The sequence below is a fragment of the Achroia grisella genome, unplaced genomic scaffold, assembly GCF_030625045.1.
Source record: "Achroia grisella isolate CSIRO2021 unplaced genomic scaffold, CSIRO_AGI_Agris_v1 utg902, whole genome shotgun sequence".
NCBI classification, from domain to species: Eukaryota; Metazoa; Arthropoda; class Insecta; order Lepidoptera; family Pyralidae; genus Achroia; species Achroia grisella.
Window position 1 is genome coordinate 573,033 of NW_026713060.1, and position 18,998 is coordinate 592,030.

An 18,998-nucleotide genomic window follows, 5' to 3' on the forward strand; every position below is an offset into this window, starting at 1 on the left:
TCTCTTGATTTCGCAAAGAAAACTATCTGATTTATTGGACCAACTTGGGTAAACATTTGTTAGTCAGTAACCATAATGTAAGTCGTGACCGCCCGGCATTAGTATCTTTGTATGTATGTATGTATACATACACATTTTAGAAAAGAGAAGGGCTATGAGCTCCTTAATGGTTTTGAATTCATAAAAGTCGTCTACAATCATTATTATTATATTCTTTGACAGCCTCGGTGGTCTAGCTTTAGACAGACTTCTAGGTTTGGGCTAGGCTTTACTTCCGATGGTCGTGGGTTCGATTTCTCATACGGTACAAACATTTGAATTCATGAGTATGATTGTTTGTATCGGTCTGAGTTTTTCTATGTAAATTATGTATGTATTTATAAAAAAGGTCTAAGTATTAATATAAGTTGTCTAGTACTTATAACACAAGCTCTGGTTACCTTGGGACTAGATGACTTTGTGTGAATTGTCCAGAGGTATTATGACAATTTAATTTCTACAATTACAATAAAATTAGCATAAACATCTATTCCCCGCCATCTATTATTTGATTGATGAATTATTAGTAAAATTACAGGTAATGGAATATTCATAAATTTATTTGCTACTCCATTTGTGGGGTACTTTTTGTAGTTAACGGGAAACCTTAACATACAAATAGAAAAACAGTTTTGCGCTGGTTACAATTTTACAATTAATATATTTGCTTTTTTTTTATTATAATAGCTTTCCTTTCCTAGCTTAATTTTATTAAAATACATATCAGTCACACAGAATCTGTATGTACCTATACCTACTCTGAAAATCGTTTCGAGCATGTAATAAAATAAATCATCAAAATCGGACCATACCGTAAAATGTCATCTCTGGTTATTCGTTCTAGACTTTGTCGTTCTCTATGTCCATTTATTCCGAGAATACTCGAATTTGTAGTGGGAAGTATGAATTTATTAGCATTGTAGCAACAAGATGGCGCACGATAAATGAAGGCATCGTTAAGTCAAAGGATTTACTAGTTTTCATTAATTTTATTGTTAAACACAATAGATTATTTAGAAACCGATTGAAAAGACCACGTGGGCGTGTATTGGTTTGTATTTATGTACAGAAGTTCGCAACATTTTGTTTTTAATTCAGTAGTTATTTTTTAGGATATTTTTAAATACAATTATTGCAGAGTAGCCGTCAAAATGCGGTCAGTAGTTTTTTTGTAAAAGAGTAACAAACATCCATACTCACAAACTTTCGTGTATATAATATTAAACATTGGACATCGCCTGGACTGGATTGGACTTTGGGTTCTGTTGTTGAATAACAAAGACTTTCTAAGCGACCGAAGTACATAGTTGAATCTCAACTCCACGCTTCATTAATAAGTATTAATTTAAACCAGTAATATTATTAATATTAATATTATTCCTGTAGAATAATTTTCAAATTATGAATTCACTAAACATACAGTCCGACAAATACAATTACGCATTTGTCTGTAAGTTTGTATCGAAGACAACTGTTCACTACACCTGCTTTTATATTGTTATAGTGTGCCGACGCGTAACTAAAAGGTTTTGCAAGAGAACCAATTAATTCAGATTTAGAGAAACCTACGCATTACTGTACTGTTAAGGAGAAAACTGAATAGTAGCTATATATCTATTGAATTATATTGTTTTAGTTGAAACCTTTGATACGTGTGACGTATAGATATGTTTATATATATATTTATATATTATAATTGCAATATGATAATTTTAACTAATTACTTTATCTCAAAAAAATTTTGATGCGTAGGTATGGATTACGGCAAATTATCACAATTTTTAATTAATTCTCTTTGTCCAGCAGTGGACGTCTTCCGGGATGAGATGATGATGTTGATGATGTATACCTAAGTCTAATATTGTCTATTTTTTTCTACCTAGACCTAACTCTATGAGCTGTTAAATTAATAAATATATATATTTCATTATTTTTATTCCATGATAAACAAAATAATATTTTGTTTTTGTTATATATACAGGATAATATAAAAAATATTTAATAAGAAGTCAAATATCATGACCTCTATAATACGAACCGGATAAATAGAAACTGATATAAAAAATTAATAAAACTCTTCTTACTGAAAAATATTAAGCGCTTGGTCAGTACAACGTAGGAAGTACGGAATCCACTGTATACGCCGTGCAAATAACTTCATCTTTCTACTGGATTTATGTAATTACTAATTTATAATTAACACAAGCTAAAGCTTTTGCAAGGTTCAGTGGCAAAAGTAGCACTTGTGGAATTAGTCTAATCCTTCCACTAATATTTTCAACGCGAAACGGTGTCTGTCTCTTTTTAAATTTATTTCAGGCAACTAGACTCATATTATGAATACCTTATTGACTAACATACATATAACTTAATAGTTAAAAACTAATATATTGATATTGTCTGTGTGGACACGGCATTGAAGACAGTAATCTGCCACGGTAGCGCCGATATACCACACCTTTCGGCCAGTAGTCCTCCTTCATGAAGGTGGCAGCATGTTGGTGGGGACCAGCGCCACAAACTCGCGTTGTGCCTCGACTCCAGCTGCGTCACCCTCAATGTCAGGTTACTCTTGGTTCGTATATAATCGACAATGTCCTGCTCCTCTTACCTACATCTATCTTCTACCATTGGGAAAGGGATTGTTAGTAATGTGGAATGATAACCCCATTGCTAGCATTTCCCTGGATACCATCGTGGTAAATTGCCATTTGCCAAGATGGGCTAACTGATCTGAATATGTTCATCATAAAATACTCCACTGGTGCCCTGCTAGTAGTGTTAGCGCAGGCGGTGCATCATTTCATTATCATCCACAACAAACCTATCATGGCACTAGTCGTTAACAGGGAATCCATATATTAGTATCAGATATCGCGCTTACAAAGGACTCTCGCGCTCAACCCTATAGACGCACAGGGTTTTTTGAGAAGGGTTAAGGTTTCTTACCTTTAGATGATTGAACTCCTGAATGGATTTAATCATATAATAATGGAGATTTGTTAAACAGGCTGTTTTTTACCTAGAAAATTTTAAGTGAACTCGCTACATAAAAAATATCTCGCCATCCACGGAATTCATGCCCACACGTTTCGACCTAAATGGTCTCGGACAATGCGGTTTCAGCGGAGCTTCCTCCCGCGTACACTTAGATAGTGGAATGAAATACCTGCCGAGGTTTTCCCTGGAGACTACAGCTTAGGGTTTTTCAAGAAGAGTATATTAAGGTTTCTTAAGTGTTGGCAACGCGCACGTGACACCCCTTGTGGTTCAGGCGTCCATAGGCTACGGTAATCGTTTACCATCAGATAGGCCGTCTGCTTGTTTACAACCTACGTGGTATAAAAATATATACAATTTCACTTCTTACAATTTAATTTAATACAATATAATTGAGAATTAATAGTCTTAAATCTGAAATGATTCTGTCTCAATGTCCAATTACGTAGCAAGCGCCTTAAGCTCTTCACCGAGATTAATCCATTTCGAAGAATTACGTCGTTTGTTTACAGTCCATTTGTTGAATATTTGCGAAACATTGCCAAGTGACTTTAATTAAGTGTAGATTTGCAGTTGGACTAATTTTTTGGATGTCATCACTTCACCTTATTTTTTTTTTATTTACTATATAACTTCAATGCAGAATATACCAAGGTAAAAGTACATATGGCGGACTTAACGCCTTACTGCATTTTGTACTTTGTGTGCATCACACGTATTTGACATTTATCATTATATTTCACCCAAAACATATTTTTATAGCCTGTGTTATTCTGATGTAGAAGCTATATTATTGTAAAATAAAAATCCGTTTAGTAGTTTTTGCGTGAAAGAGTAACAAACATCCATCCATACTCACAAACTTTCGCGTTTATAATATTAATAATAATATGTATATATCGTACAAAATTTAATATTAATATTAAATGTGACGTGATTCCACCAGTGAATCCGTTATATTTGTCATGGAATAAAGTTATACTTTAATTTTGGCCAATCCGATTTTGGGGTGTTTGAAAATTCCTTCAATTTACGACAACGACATTGAAAATCCTCTTAACAAGCAATTAGTATCACGTTTCCCGAGTTACCGTTAAGGAAAATATGACAGTTTGGAATGAAAATGGTTTCTAGCTGTAAAAATAATTTTTTGGCACTTATATAGAAACTAGCTTTGCCCGCGGTTTAACCCGCATCAAATTTGTAGCCTGTATAATGTATAAACTATATTTATGGAGTACTAGCTGACCCTTCGTCTGCATCACACTTACTTGATATTTATCATTATATTTCGCCCAATTTACATAATATTATTCTGATGTATAAGCTATGTTATATTACTGTAAGATTTCATTAAAATCGGTTCAGTAGATTTTGCGTGAACAAATATCCATCCATCCATCTACAGTTAAAAACTTTCGCCTTTATACGTAAAACTAGCTACTCGCCCCGACTTCGCCCGGATATACCTGTATAAACCTTCCTCTTGAATCACTCTATCTATTAAAAAAAACACTTCAAAATCCGTTGCGTAATTTTAAAGATTTAAGCATACATAGGGACGGACAGACAGCGACAGCGACTTTATTTTATACTTTATAGTGATAATAAATGACCCTGGACAATTTATACAGTGCCTAAGTGGTTATACTATATATATTAAACAATTTAAGTGCACAAATATAATATTTATTTATTTATGTCTTAGAAGTTAAAATGTTTACGTCGAAATACAGTCACATCGTATTCATCATTTATTATTCACCTTGATGATTTGCGTACACATGAGGCAATCTAGGAAGTGATATTGCCATTGCCTCCGATTTTGGGCTGTGCATGTACTTCAGCCCAATATACATGGATGGTACCTTATGTAACGGAAGGACTGTATTAAACTTGTTTAAAATGAGCCACGTTCCTAGGTGAGCTAAAAAACTAAAAGAAAAAGGAATGTGGTATTAGAAAACAATCGGTGTATAAAAACAGAATGTCAAATTCAAATTAAAAATTCATTTATCATGTAGGACATTTTAGCCGCTTATAATCGTCATTTTTTTATATTATAAGTATTTCCCTATCTTCCAGTTCAGTATGTACCAATAGATCCAATTGAGAAGAACTGGCAAGAAACTCAATTGAATTACTTTTTTAAAAAAGCTAGTTTATTGGCAATGTATATTTATAAAGGTGTCTATGTCGATCATTAAATGAAAATCCAGTGCATAAACAACTATTGCTATGCACGCTCGTCATTCAAGTCGGTAAGCAATCTCTTCCAGACTACCTTTGGGTGGATAGAGAAATAAAAATAAGATAGTAATAATCTCAGGACAAATCACACAGCGCCATCTAGACCCAAGTTAAGCTGGCTGAAGATTGTGTTATGGGTACTCGATAACTGATACAAATACATAGATATTTTTTTTTCGTAAATACATACATATTATACATAAAAACACCCAGACCGACACAAACAATCATACTCATGATTACAAATGTTTGTACCGATCGAATCGAACCCGCGTCCATCGGAAGTAAAGCTGTGGTTTAAATCATTGAGGCTACTGAGTTAACCTATGAAATATAGTCATAAATTAATATGACTATATTTCATGGGTTAACTCAGTTGATCTTATTATTATTATAAATGCGTAAGTTTGTTTGGATAGACCTTTTCACATAAAAACTACTGAACTAATTTTGATGAAACTTTAGAGCAATATAGCTTATACATCAGAATAATACATAGGATATTTGTGGGCACAGCTCCTGAGGCTGTTATATAATATTTTATGACTGTATTTCATAGGTTAACTCAGTTGATACTCCATAAGTCTATCGTGTTGAGAACACGAGTATCTGGTTGCCAGGGTATCGAACCCGTTGCCGTGGCCGACAGTCTACAGATCTGGTCACGATGACGTTTCCTCTGTATGGTACATGTTACAAGCTATGAATAAAGTTTCAGTTTATCAAAAGAATTCATATGGTTATATCTTTTTTAGTTATTTTTCTACGCAAATTTTAAAAGTTAGTATACATGGCGAACTTACCTGATGGGATTATATATTAGTCATTAATATAATTAGTTAATTGGATAGACCTAATGTCAAAAACCAAATAAAAATATTTTATAATTTATACAAAAAATAAAGAATTAAAAAAAAGTTATTTGTCGTGTTAAAATCCCTCGAAATTCCATGGTGGACTTAATGCTTGATGGGATTATATACTGGTCATTAAATTATTAGTTAATTAAATATACCTAATGTAATTTTTTTTTCTTTAATATAAATAAAATTCTGTTGTGATAATTCATTGCATTACATAGTTATATATTATTTTCTGTTTAGTTTACTTTTCATTATATATCCTTATCTAGCTATCTAGCGTATATTAAATGCGTCTATATAATTTATCTTTTAGGCATACATAGTGTTGGATTACAATCCAGTTTTGTACCGAACTACACGCTCCTAATTATATTATTATATTGACTGTAATCTGTTTTGTATGCTAATAAATAAATAAAATACTAAATAAAAATATTTAATTAATTATCAAAAAAAAAAACAGAAAAAAAAATATTTCTATAGTGATGGAATTTACTTTAAATTCGTTAAAATTAGTATAAGTACTATATTCAAGTACATTTATATTGTATATGTACTTACGTATTGTTTATAATAGTAAGTTCAAGTTTTTTATAATTTTGGTACTTCCGTTTTGTAAATATTTTTACAAAAAGAGACACATAAATATGATAAACAAAAGACTTATCGCTTCAAGCAATCACATACGTTAAATTATTTTTTAACAGTCTATCAATTTACTAATTTAAACAATTTTACAATTGTTTAGTAATTCTGACATTTGTAAGTAGTACCTAATAAGGTAATCAGCTGTATGATAGAAACCAGTAGCTAGAACATAAATGTCTATATCACATATATAGACATGGTTTGACGGCCTCGGTGGTCTAGCGGTTTAGTCCACTATCTCACTTCCGACGGTCGCGGGTTCGATTCCTCGTACGACACAAACATTTGTATTCATGAGTATGATTGTTTGTATCAGTCTAGTTGTTTTCTATGTATAATAAAGTATTTACGTAAAAAAACTATCTGTATTTGTATCAGCTATCTAGTACCCATAACACAAGCTTTATGTAGCTTAACTTGGGTCTAGGTTGCGCTGAGAATATAAAATATAAATTGTCCTGAGATTATTATTAGAGTTTTATTGTATTTAAATTAAGTTGGTCCTTTTTGTCGTTAATTGTATTATATATGTGTATTTATACAATTTAACGTTCGACCCGAACGTATCCGACAATTTACATGTAGAGAGATATGTTAGAACAATTTTAACTACTGTTTATTTAACCCTTATTGGGGTCACCATTCTGTGAAATTATAAACTAGTGCTCGATTGCAGGTTTACTGCCAGGTAGCTAGTTTGAGAAACATATGAATAATAATATTATAAATTAAAGTTTTAATCTGTCTGTTTGTTGATCTTATTGACATTTTGTTGTATTCTGTACTGGCTAATCAGAAATGTATTTTTTTATTCTAAATTTGTAATTCAGTAGGTCTGAGAATCAGCTTCTATCTATTTTTCATACTCCTAAGTGATAAGGGTTGTTCATCCCTAACATTTATTTTTTATTTATTGAACTTTTTTTATTTTTCTGTTTTTATGTGGCATTAAAAACCAACAACCCTAAATCATCATTCTTCTGTCACCAACCCCTATGTTTTAATAGCAATTTTAATTAATATAGCAAAACAACTTTTGCGGGGTCAGCTAGTAATAATATATATATATATACTATCTCTATTTTCCTAAAGGACGTGCTCTAAATAAGTACAGCTTGTATATTTAAGCACAACCCAAGTTGCCTTAGATTGCAAACATTAGATCCTGCACTACGGTTTACGATAAATAAAGGCAAACAGAGGTCAATATTGGACCTCAGATATTTATGGCACTTAGCAGATCTTGTAAATAAATTCAATGCATTCTATACTCTATGTCTGAGGTAATAAGAGCAGATTTAGTAACGGAACAGCATCATCAGATTAAAGTGTCTGTAGAATTAATTAATGTTAAAGATATAATTGTTTTTAATGTTAGGGTAGATAGATTATATTATCATTAGCTGTACACGCGACTTCGTCCGCGTGGAATTTAACTTTATTTTTCTAAAATAAAAGTACCCAGTTAACTTAAGTTACTCCTTATTACATCAGCTACCGGCTAAAAAAAGTCCCGTCAAAATCGGTCCAGCTATTTCAGAGATTAGCCGGAACAAACAGACAGACAGACAAACAAAAATTGTAAAATATGTTATTTTCGTATTTATATTCGTATGCATGTAGTAAAAAACGGTTATTTCAATATATACAAACAGACACTCCAATATTATTTATATGTATAGGTAATGTATATAGTAAACACGCAGACCGATACAAACAATCACACTAAAAAAATGATGAATACAAAAACTTGTACCGCGCGAGGAATCGAACCGGCGACTATCGGAAGTGAAGCAAATACTGCTAAACCACTAAACCACCGAGGTTGTTTATATATTTATTATTAACCTCCTGAAGTTTCCTGAATTCTCACACATATCAATTACTAACAAACTCTATCGGTGTAAGATCATGCATAATTGATCATTTATCAATTTACAATACAGTTTCCCACAGTTTTTTTTACTATAAATCACGGTGAGTGCTAACTTTGTCACTTGTGGAAACTCGGCTAGGCGAGTTCCCATCGGTTATTGAATGATCTGAACTACTTTACACTCTGATTTTGATCTGTACCATTTACGTCAAATGGTTGTATACGTGTTGTTTTTGCATATGATGTAATTCCGTCTGGATTTTTTATAGGACAATCTATTATTTGTTGTTATAACACACATTTTTAGCACATATTTATTACATTATTTCTATACATATACATGGTGCTGCTTGTCTGTCTGGATTGGTCTGCTCTGATAACTATGACTGATTTATTTTGTTAAAGTAACTATTTATTTAAATTTTTATTTGCGCGCTCGGTGGTCTAGCGGTTCGGCACGCCGCTTTACTTCCTATAGTTGCGGGTTCGATTCCTCTTACGGTTCAAACATTTGTATTCATGAGTATGATCGTTTGTTTTGATCTCGGTGTTTTCTATGTATGTAATGACAAAAAAATAAAATATGTATTTGTATCAGCTGTCTAGTACCCACAAAACAAGCTCTGCTTACCGTGGGACTCAATGGCTCTGTGACTCAATGACCAAGTTATTTATTTATTTATTCTTTATATGTCAACTTTGCTATTTGGCGGTATCACACAAAATTATTAAAAATACTGTTGTGTGATACCGCCTACTACTACGTTTTTTTTAAAGAGCAACACGCAATATTATTGCTAATTCTTCTTGTGATGAATCTGTTCTGAATAAGTGGTAGAATCCAAAATATATGACTATTCAAAAGTATTGCTATTAGATATAGTAAAAGGTAGTTTGCTTAAATAAAGATTATTTCTATTATTTTAAAATGTAACTCGTCGCTGTTGATATACAAGAAAACAACTGTTGGGGTGCTTTATCTACATAATAGAACCGAAAAACATTGTTATAATTTTTGTTTGTTCGTCCGTGAGTTTGTGCTAATCTCAGAAACTAATGTACCTATTATTGTTCTCAATGACGTATTGTCATAAGCTTTAATTAAAATATAGCAATTGTCTTATTCAAATCAGTTACGCGAGTACGAAGTCGCGAGTAGTAATAAAATTACCTTCACGACGGGTATCCTAAAAGGGGTAGTCAGAGGTAATTCTCCTACTTTAAATTACATTTCCCCTACTTTAGATTACATTTTCCTTACTTCAGATTACATTTCCCCAAATTTAGATTACATTTTCCGTACTTCAGGTTACATTTCCCCTACTCCAGATTACATTTTCCCTATTCCTCTCCCAGTCAACCGATGTAATGTGCAGTGATATACGAATGCGGTTTTATAATAAATTTGTTAGGTCGCATTTTATTTGTTGTCTTTACAATATTGTCATGGAAGGGAGTTTATTCAAACACATTTCTAGTAATTCAAAGTTAGTAGAAAATAGGAATACATAAAGTTCTCCGTTACGTGCGATTAGTTCCAATCGCTTATGTTCTTTCATAGCGCATTGTTTTATCTCCGCATTGTTCAACTTCGTCACACAAATGTTTGGTCCAAGTGACAGAAGACACCGGAGTGTAGTGTTTGGAATTGTTGAATTAGATCGAATTAGACTGAAATGGCAAGCAAGCTGACTGGCTTCTTTATTAATAGATGATAATGGTATGACATCCGCCTGCACTTACTAAACCGTAAGCAGGCAGGATACCAGTGAAGGTCAAGTTAGTTTTTTTTTATACAACTTAGGTGGCAAATTAGCATACGGCCCATCTGATGGTGAACGGTTATCGTAGCCTATGGACGCCTGAAACACCAGGGGTGTCATATACGCGTTGCCGACCCTTAAGATACCCTTCTTGAAAAACCCCATGCTAAAAACACATAGTTAGCCCATTGTAGAAAATTTACAAGGAATTTATCAAGATGGTTTACCGATATCGATCAGATAAGGTACATTTCTGGCAAAAGGGTTAATAGTATCCATTACTAACAATCCCCTTCTGACTCTTGATAGTAAATGGTAGCCGTCGCGTCGCCTACATACTCATCACGTTATCATATGACACACGGAATATCGCACACGCATTGACTTTTCTGAGAATTAAAACTTCATGCCCCATATCCTGTAACTTCACGGCATTAACTTGTTTAATTTTTATTGTCTTTATAAGATACTAGCTTTTTCCAGCGATTTCTTCTGCTTTATTTTTTCAAAATAAAAATGCTTATGTCCGTCCTCGTGATACGATGTATCGTAAAGTCAAATTTCATTAAAATCTGTTCAGCCGTTTAGTAGTAAAAACGTAACAAACTATCAGACATACAGCGTATATTCTACTACGAGGATGAACATATATGGCTATGTTTATGTCAATTATGGGATGAAAGTTTCTCCGGCAATAGCGCTCGTAGGTACAGCGTGTTTTAGAGAGCAAGAATCTCAGACACCCCCTCGTCGCTCCTCTGACGGAAGGACGGTCTTTTGAATATTTTTTTTTTGAGATAAAGCCTCTGGTACGTTTATATTCTCTTTATGAACGTCTAAAATGTTTTTTCACGTTAAGAAGTTATTATGGCTTTAATAATATAAATAAATATTTTACAGCGCTACAGAGTAACGCTATCATTTGTCGCTTAAACCGGTATAAAGCGGTTTCAATTGAGCGCAAAATCGGTTCTACAGTGATTTCAAGTTAGAAGTTGTAGTTCTTGTGGATTGTTCAGTAAATTGCTCCCAGTCTAGTCTCTTTAAAAGCTTTTCGACTATCACGGACAGGCATTTTTGTATGTTACTTAACATCGCCAAATGACTCCTTTGTAACCGATTATTTGTTCCTATGATTAGTTCATTTTAATTTTGTTCGAATTGGTAGTTGACGAGTGCGTTGTGGCATAGTGGTTGGACGACTTGGACTCAATAGGTAGCAGGTTCAAATGAAAACCGATCGACTTGAAAAATGTGTCTATTTATATTTAGACCAACTTTTCAGTGATGGAAGCACCGATTAGAAACCAAATTTATCAGTGGCCATGTCAATTGTATTGTTGTATTGACAGAGAAATTTAGTAGATACTTAGTAATTTTACTGCCTTATCAGACTGACCTTCAATCGAAACCGGTTAAATAAAGACGCATTTTGACGGGTTCTTTTTAGGAAAAGACGGTGAGACAAATAGAATAGAAAATCATTTATTCAAATAAACTTAATTTAAGCACTTTTGAATAGTCAACATTTTTTTTAAATCTACCGCTTATTCGGAAAGCTGTCTCATCACAAGAAGAATAAGCAAGAAACTTGTGTGTTGCTCTTTTAAACAATCCTTGTAAGTTCACATTTTACAAGTCGAAACGTGTTAATACAAACTACCAACCAGCACTAATTTATTTAGGTTCAAATAAAAAAACACAATAAGATTAAATCAGTCGTAGTGATAAGAGCAGACAAGTCCCTACAAGCAGCACTCGTTCACGAGTATGACGGAATGAAACAACAAAGAACAAAAGACGTGTTTCTACTAATTTTAGGTACCTTAGTAATAGCACGTGCATCTTGATATATTTAGGAATGACTTTAATGTTAATTATTATTAATAACTTAATCATTATACATTATACTATACATATCTTTGCGATATATGTTGTTACTTACATATACGACACTCTTAAACCTTTCATATAATCCTAAAATATGTCTATATGATAAATAATAAGCTACTAAAGTGAACCCACAAACTCTTAATGTCACAATTTTAAATTTAAAATTAGTTTTTATTCATAACCTATTCTATTCCAATTATGGTATCATGGGAATTGAATTTTAAAATGACCCGGTTTTAGAATACTTTACTTGTTGTATGAAAAATTAGGTAAGCGTTAAGAAAATTATAAATAACGTATATATTATGTTTTGTTGCAGTACTAGCAGCTAAACTGGATCGCTAAACCTTCGCCATGGACTCAGAGAGGTAAGTCAACATTTTTTTAAATTCAATTATATTATATTTTTATGTTTTTAGTTTGTATACAGATTGGTAAATAAGTATTTTAGATTATTATTATGTATACATTTTTTTATCCATATATTAATACAATATACAGACTATAGAAAGCTGAGAATTAAGCTAAGGTTTACGTGAAAAACACATTACCTTATCTAAACTTAAAATTGCAGTTTCTCTGCATATTCACATAGAATTAATTTCAATATATATGCCTTATTGGAATAAACAAGAAATGTAAAAAATTATGGCTATATATCGACAATGCATCATTACGGTAATCGTATATATTAAGTAAAATAATTGAATCCATTCAGAATAATAAAAAAAAAATTGCCATTCCAAGTTAGATTTTATTTGTATCCATTTAAGGCTTTTATAGAATTACGTCTATCGTCACTTTCTCCGTAAACACAATGAATAGCTATCAAAAACCCATCAGCACATTCACTGGCCAACAATAGCTACCCTCATCTCAGGTCGAATAAGATATACAAGTTTCCAAGTTATTTTGTATCCGAAATTCAAGATAAATTATAATAAAAGCTTATCCTACCAAAGGTGTTATTGATATTGTTATACTGGTATACAAAAAAACTGCTATGACACAACGCATGGCCCAAGCCAATAGAGTTAGAAATTATAATAATAATAAAACTCTTTATTGTGCATAAAAGAAACAAATAATTACAAAAAGGAAATAAAAAAAAGAAGGCAAACAAAGGCGGCCTTATCGCTTAAAGCAATCTCTTACAGACAACCAGGGAGATAGAAGCATTGGGTAAGGGAAAGGGAGAATACTAAATACATATACAAATAATATTAATTATTATTATTTATATGAAAAACTCATTTATCTATCTACTACCTGACATGTCGTTTTGCCATATAAATTCATATCTCCATTAAAAAATAGGAGTTGGTGGTAGATGACGGAATCATAAAACAATTTAACATAAAAAAATCAAATATATATTTTACCTATGGGGCCACCTAGGTGGATAAAAATAGATATCAACCTATTCTCTGACCTACCGACATAAATTACATCAAAATCGGTTAAGCCGTTTCGAAAAAGTTTGGCAACGAACACTGACACGAGAATAATAATATGAATAATATCCCCGAACAATTTACGCAACGCCTATATAGTCCCTAGTTAAGCAGAGCTTTTTCTATGGATATTTGACAAGTAATACAAATACATAGATATATATTTTTTATTCCTAAATATATACATATTATACATAGAAAACCATCCAGACACAAACAACCATACTCATGATTTCAAATGTTTCTACCATACGAAGAATCGAACCCGCTACCACTGAAAATAAAGCAGTGTACTAAATTACTAAACCACGGATACCGTCAAAATTTATATCTTATATGTTATTTATTACATTAGTAAATAAATCTTCAGATAAATTACCTAATTGGGAATACGAACCGAAATCATAACGATACGATAGGAACGATCACGAACGATCAACGATACGAAATCATAACCACTTAATCCCCTCAATAATCCCATCCCGAACAAACATAATGCCATCTCTTGATTGAATAAGTTCGTTTTGATTGACAGATCAATCAGGTTATGATAAACGAGCCACTTGACCAATCATGAGTTTGCAACTCATCCGAACCTTGACCCGAATACCCGCCAACACAGACCAGACTTATAGTCACTGAATTGTTTTGTAAACAGAGCCGTTCGATCGATTGTCTAAATCAGAGGGTCCCAAATTTTTTTGTGTCGTAGACCCCTTGCCATATTTTTCGGTTTTGGGTAGACCCCCCCCATTCTTACCTGTTATTTATTTTCTGTAAATTTCTAACTATAGTAAAGTTTAGTGTTAAAATATAAAGTAAAAACAACAAGGTGACCGTTGTCGTAGATCACTTGCAGTTTGTCATAGACCCCTGGGGGTCGATATAGACCACTTTGGGAATCACTGGTCTAAATCCGAAGGAATAATTAACAAGTTGATTAAGATTATGTATTATGCAAGTTCTTCAGTAATTGATCAATAAGATCTTAGAGTTGCGATAGAAATAAATTAATGTATCGCAAATTGTTAATTGAACAATTAAATTATTGTTGCATTATTTTCTTTGCTACTTTATTCTTTTTATTTTATTTTATTTCAATATATATATTCAACACTATTCGAATTTCTAAGCTTTGATTTTTTTTACTATTTCTATTTTAGTTTATATTTTACGACGTGTGTTAGGTGTATATACGAGACCTTCTTATCGATTACGGTTTTAACATATAGTTTTAGTTTCAAATACAGATTGACGTAATTGTAAAAAAATATTAAAGCAATACAATATTTATCGGTCATAACAGCAAAAGAACCCAACGACAACAACGTGTGTAATTTCATTTTTATTACTTAAATAGAAAAACTACAAGGATCAGTAAACTTTCATTTTGTTTCTATTTTTCTTTTCTTTTTAAAACAATTAAACGCCACCTAGTTCCAAAGCAAAGCTGGACAATTGATATAAATACTTGTATATATACATTTTTTGAATACCACTACATGTCTGCTCTACCATAATTATACATTACAGTCATGCAAATTCCCGCCTCCAAAGTTTAATGCAAAGGAAATTAGATCGTACAGCTCTATGGACGTAGGAGGTACACCAACGTGCAGTTTATTTCGTTAGTGAAACTTAATTAACTCAATTAAACTGGAGTTGGTACTACCTGCAATGTTTACCTATGTGTTGGAAATGCAGCAAAGTGTATTATATCAAATAGCTGCTAAAATCCCAGAGGGAGAGTTTGTACGCAATAGTTCTGAGTACCTTTGTTACTGTTTAAGCTTTGGATGATTCAGTTGAACGCATGAGTGGTCACCACGTTTTTGTCACTTTATTTTATTTTGAACTAGCTGACCTGCGTAACTTCGTCTGCATAACAATTACTTGTCATTTATCATTATATTTTGATTTACATAACATCTTTTTAAATTATAGTCCATGTGTTATTCTGATGTATAAGCTATATTACTGTAAAGTTTCATCAAAATCAGTCGTTCAGTAGTTTTTGCGTGAAAGTATAACAAACATCCACCAATACTCACAAACGTTTTATAATATTAGTAAATTTTTGTACACAAAATGTGACGATCAAAAGCCCATCGTAACTATACTAAATAACATAACAAAAAAAACTTAAACAAATGTTATACCAGCTAAAACAATAACTTGGCTGCATCGGAAGCTGTCTCTGCCAATTACTTAAATTTAGAGGTTGGATTGTATGTATATTCTCTTTTGAATGCATTACGAACACACTCCAGATACGATGCAGATCTGTCGTTGTGTTAAACATAAACTTATATATTATTTATTGCACTTAAATACATTATTTAGGCATGTTCATTAGAAATATTTTTAGCAGGATTTATCTCTAGAATAGATCGCTTCCAATCAACTCAATACAGCGTGGATTTAATTGTCTAATACTCATAACACAAGCTCCGCTTACCGTGGGACTAGATGGCGCTGTGTTAATTGTCCAGGGTTATTTAGTTACTTTATTTTAGCTTTTATACTACGCAACGAATTTTGATGTAGTTTTTAGCAATAGATAGTGATTCCAGAGGAAGGTTTCTATGTATAATACATGTACACCCGTGCATATTAAATAAAAATAAAACAAAATAAATCTTATCCCAATCGAAATAGAAATAATCTTTATTCAAATAAACTCATTACAAGCACTTTTGAATAGTCATATTTTGATTCTACCACTCATTCGGAATGCAGATTCATCACAAGAAGAATGAGCAAGAAACTTGTGTGTTGCTCTTTTTAATAGATGTTTTTTTATATAAATAATTACAGTATAACAAGTAAGAGGCATGCGATAATCAGCATAGAAATCGCTACGCACTCATTATTAGTGTAATCAGATAATATTGTCAGTGCTATGGATTTAAAGTTTTTCTATAAAAACATTATTATCGTTAACGAATATTTCAATTTTATAGTAAGCTTTTTTGCAAAGGAACTGTTTTATTTGACATTTAAATCTTTTTTCTGGCAGATTTATAACAGACCAAATACATACTTTTCTGAACATAATTTTCACATTACATGTAATATAGTAATAGTATTAAAATATAATAAATTCCCAGACCAGACACCTGTCGCAGATAAAGTAACCTCATTAGCTCTTTGAGTTGGATACTCAGTCCCCGGCGTCCAAATTAGTCTGGTACCTTTAATTACACCTTTTACTAGGACTTTGATGGTTGTATTTCTACTGAATTAGGTAATTTAATATAACAGAGTTTTATGTTCTTGCTTAAATACAAAGAAATACGTAATCTGCTGCAATTAGTATTATTTTAATAACTATCTACATGACTTTAATAATAATAGTAATAATCCTGGACAATTCACACAACGCCCTCTAGTCTGAAGCTAAGCAGAGCTCGTGTTATGTGTACTAGACAACTTATATAAATACTTACATATTTTGTTTATAAATATATACATAATATACTTAAAAGACACCCATACTAATGCAAACAATAATATTCATAATAACAAAAGTTTGCACCATGCGAGGAATCGAACCAGGTAAAGCAGTGCGTTAAACCGCTATACCACCGAGGCCATCAATATCATAAATTTAATACCTCGTTTATTTATAGACTACTATTCAAGTCTATAAATAAATGAGGTAATTAAATTTATATTAAATTGCAGCGTTTATCAGAATTATGACATAAAATATTATATTTAAAATATGAAAGAAGTTTATTAACAAAAAGTTATTAATGTAGGTTTACGATCCCACATTACGAAAGTTTGGTAGTAATTAAATTATTTATTTTTATAATTTCTATTTATTTTGTGCCTACAGATTTCAGTTAGTAAATTAAGTTAATAATGTATTATGCCTGTAGCGAAATAAACCATTATAAAACTAATCGCAGATCTCTAATGTCAGTGGCATTTAAACCTCTATAAAAAATACATTTTATAAATTACAACACTTCGTTGTGTAGGAGCGAAAATTGAATAAATACAAAATGTTTTATCCTTCCAACGCCAACGTTATTTGTTTCTAATACATTTTTCATATACTCCCATATTAGATTTGTATCAAAACCTTTTCGCTTTTTTATATTCGCTCGTGAATCGCAGCAAGTTTTTCCTTTCATCTCCATTACTTTATTGGTTTCGACTTTTATTACATTTTTTATTCAATCATATATTGAATATCCGTTCACAATTGCACCAATAGATAAATAAACGAGTGATCTTGAGTGATAATTAAACATCACTGCTGCGTAGCTTGCCTAAGCCCCGTATTTACCATTCCCACGGGATTTTAGGAAAAAACATGATTTAAAATTAAAAGAATGCATTCGAATTTAAAAATCGAACTGCCAAGATGGCGGCAGAAATACTGTACTATAAATTTCGTTCTAGAAGTAGTTTTTTTATGTAATTGAAACGGCTAACATAATGACAGCCCGATAGAAAGAACCGTCGTCTTTATATTATATATATATATATATATCTAGATATATACATGAACAACAGATATGTACAAATACATTGTACCCTTGTGGTAGAATTTGAGAACTAAAATGTATACATGTCCTTTATTACAATGCAATATCTCAAATGGAACGTAGCATGAAAACTGGCAGAATGATTGGTCAGATAGAGGTACCCACGCAGGTGACTTCAAGTCTGCCTTTGGTTTTGTTTCCATAATATTTGGTTAAAAGTTATTTGCAGTTATTAAATCGTCAATTGTCTCATTATAAATGAAAGACAATATGATAGCTATTAAGTTATAGTGATGGAATGCGTCAAGAATAACACTGAAAGGCAAATCTTACTGAAAAAAATTAATTTAGGAATCTTACAGAATTTTTTATCAGAACCTGTATCAAAACAATCGGTACTAATTTATAAATTTGTAGATAAAAGTAGGTAAGATTTGTCTTTATAGTGATTTAAATTTTAGATGTAATGTAATTGATTAAGAAGTCAACACGGAGCTAACATGCTCACTGTTGTGCTAAGCGCCTAAATATATAAAGAGAAAAAAAATATATGATTACCGACCGTCAGTAAGGTTGGTATTTTTAATGACTTTATAATAAAAATTTAAATTAAAACAATAAAATGCCATTTCAATATTTACACGTCCTTCAATGCGTATTAGCAAACATATCCATAATCTTCTAACTGTCCCGCGGGATACCTAACCTCT

The 18,998-nt window shown here is 32.0% G+C and overlaps 1 protein-coding gene across 1 annotated transcript in view; it reads left to right on the forward strand.

Annotated features, from left to right (window-relative positions):
• Positions 1 to 18,998, forward strand: part of LOC131853482 (uncharacterized) — a 191,373-nt gene that overhangs the window by 140,384 nt on the left and 31,991 nt on the right. The window contains exon 2 of the mRNA XM_059204378.1: positions 12,652 to 12,700. Within this exon, the coding sequence (XP_059060361.1) occupies positions 12,687 to 12,700 (14 nt within the window). The 5' untranslated portion in view covers positions 12,652 to 12,686. The remainder of the gene's footprint in view (positions 1 to 12,651; positions 12,701 to 18,998) is intronic.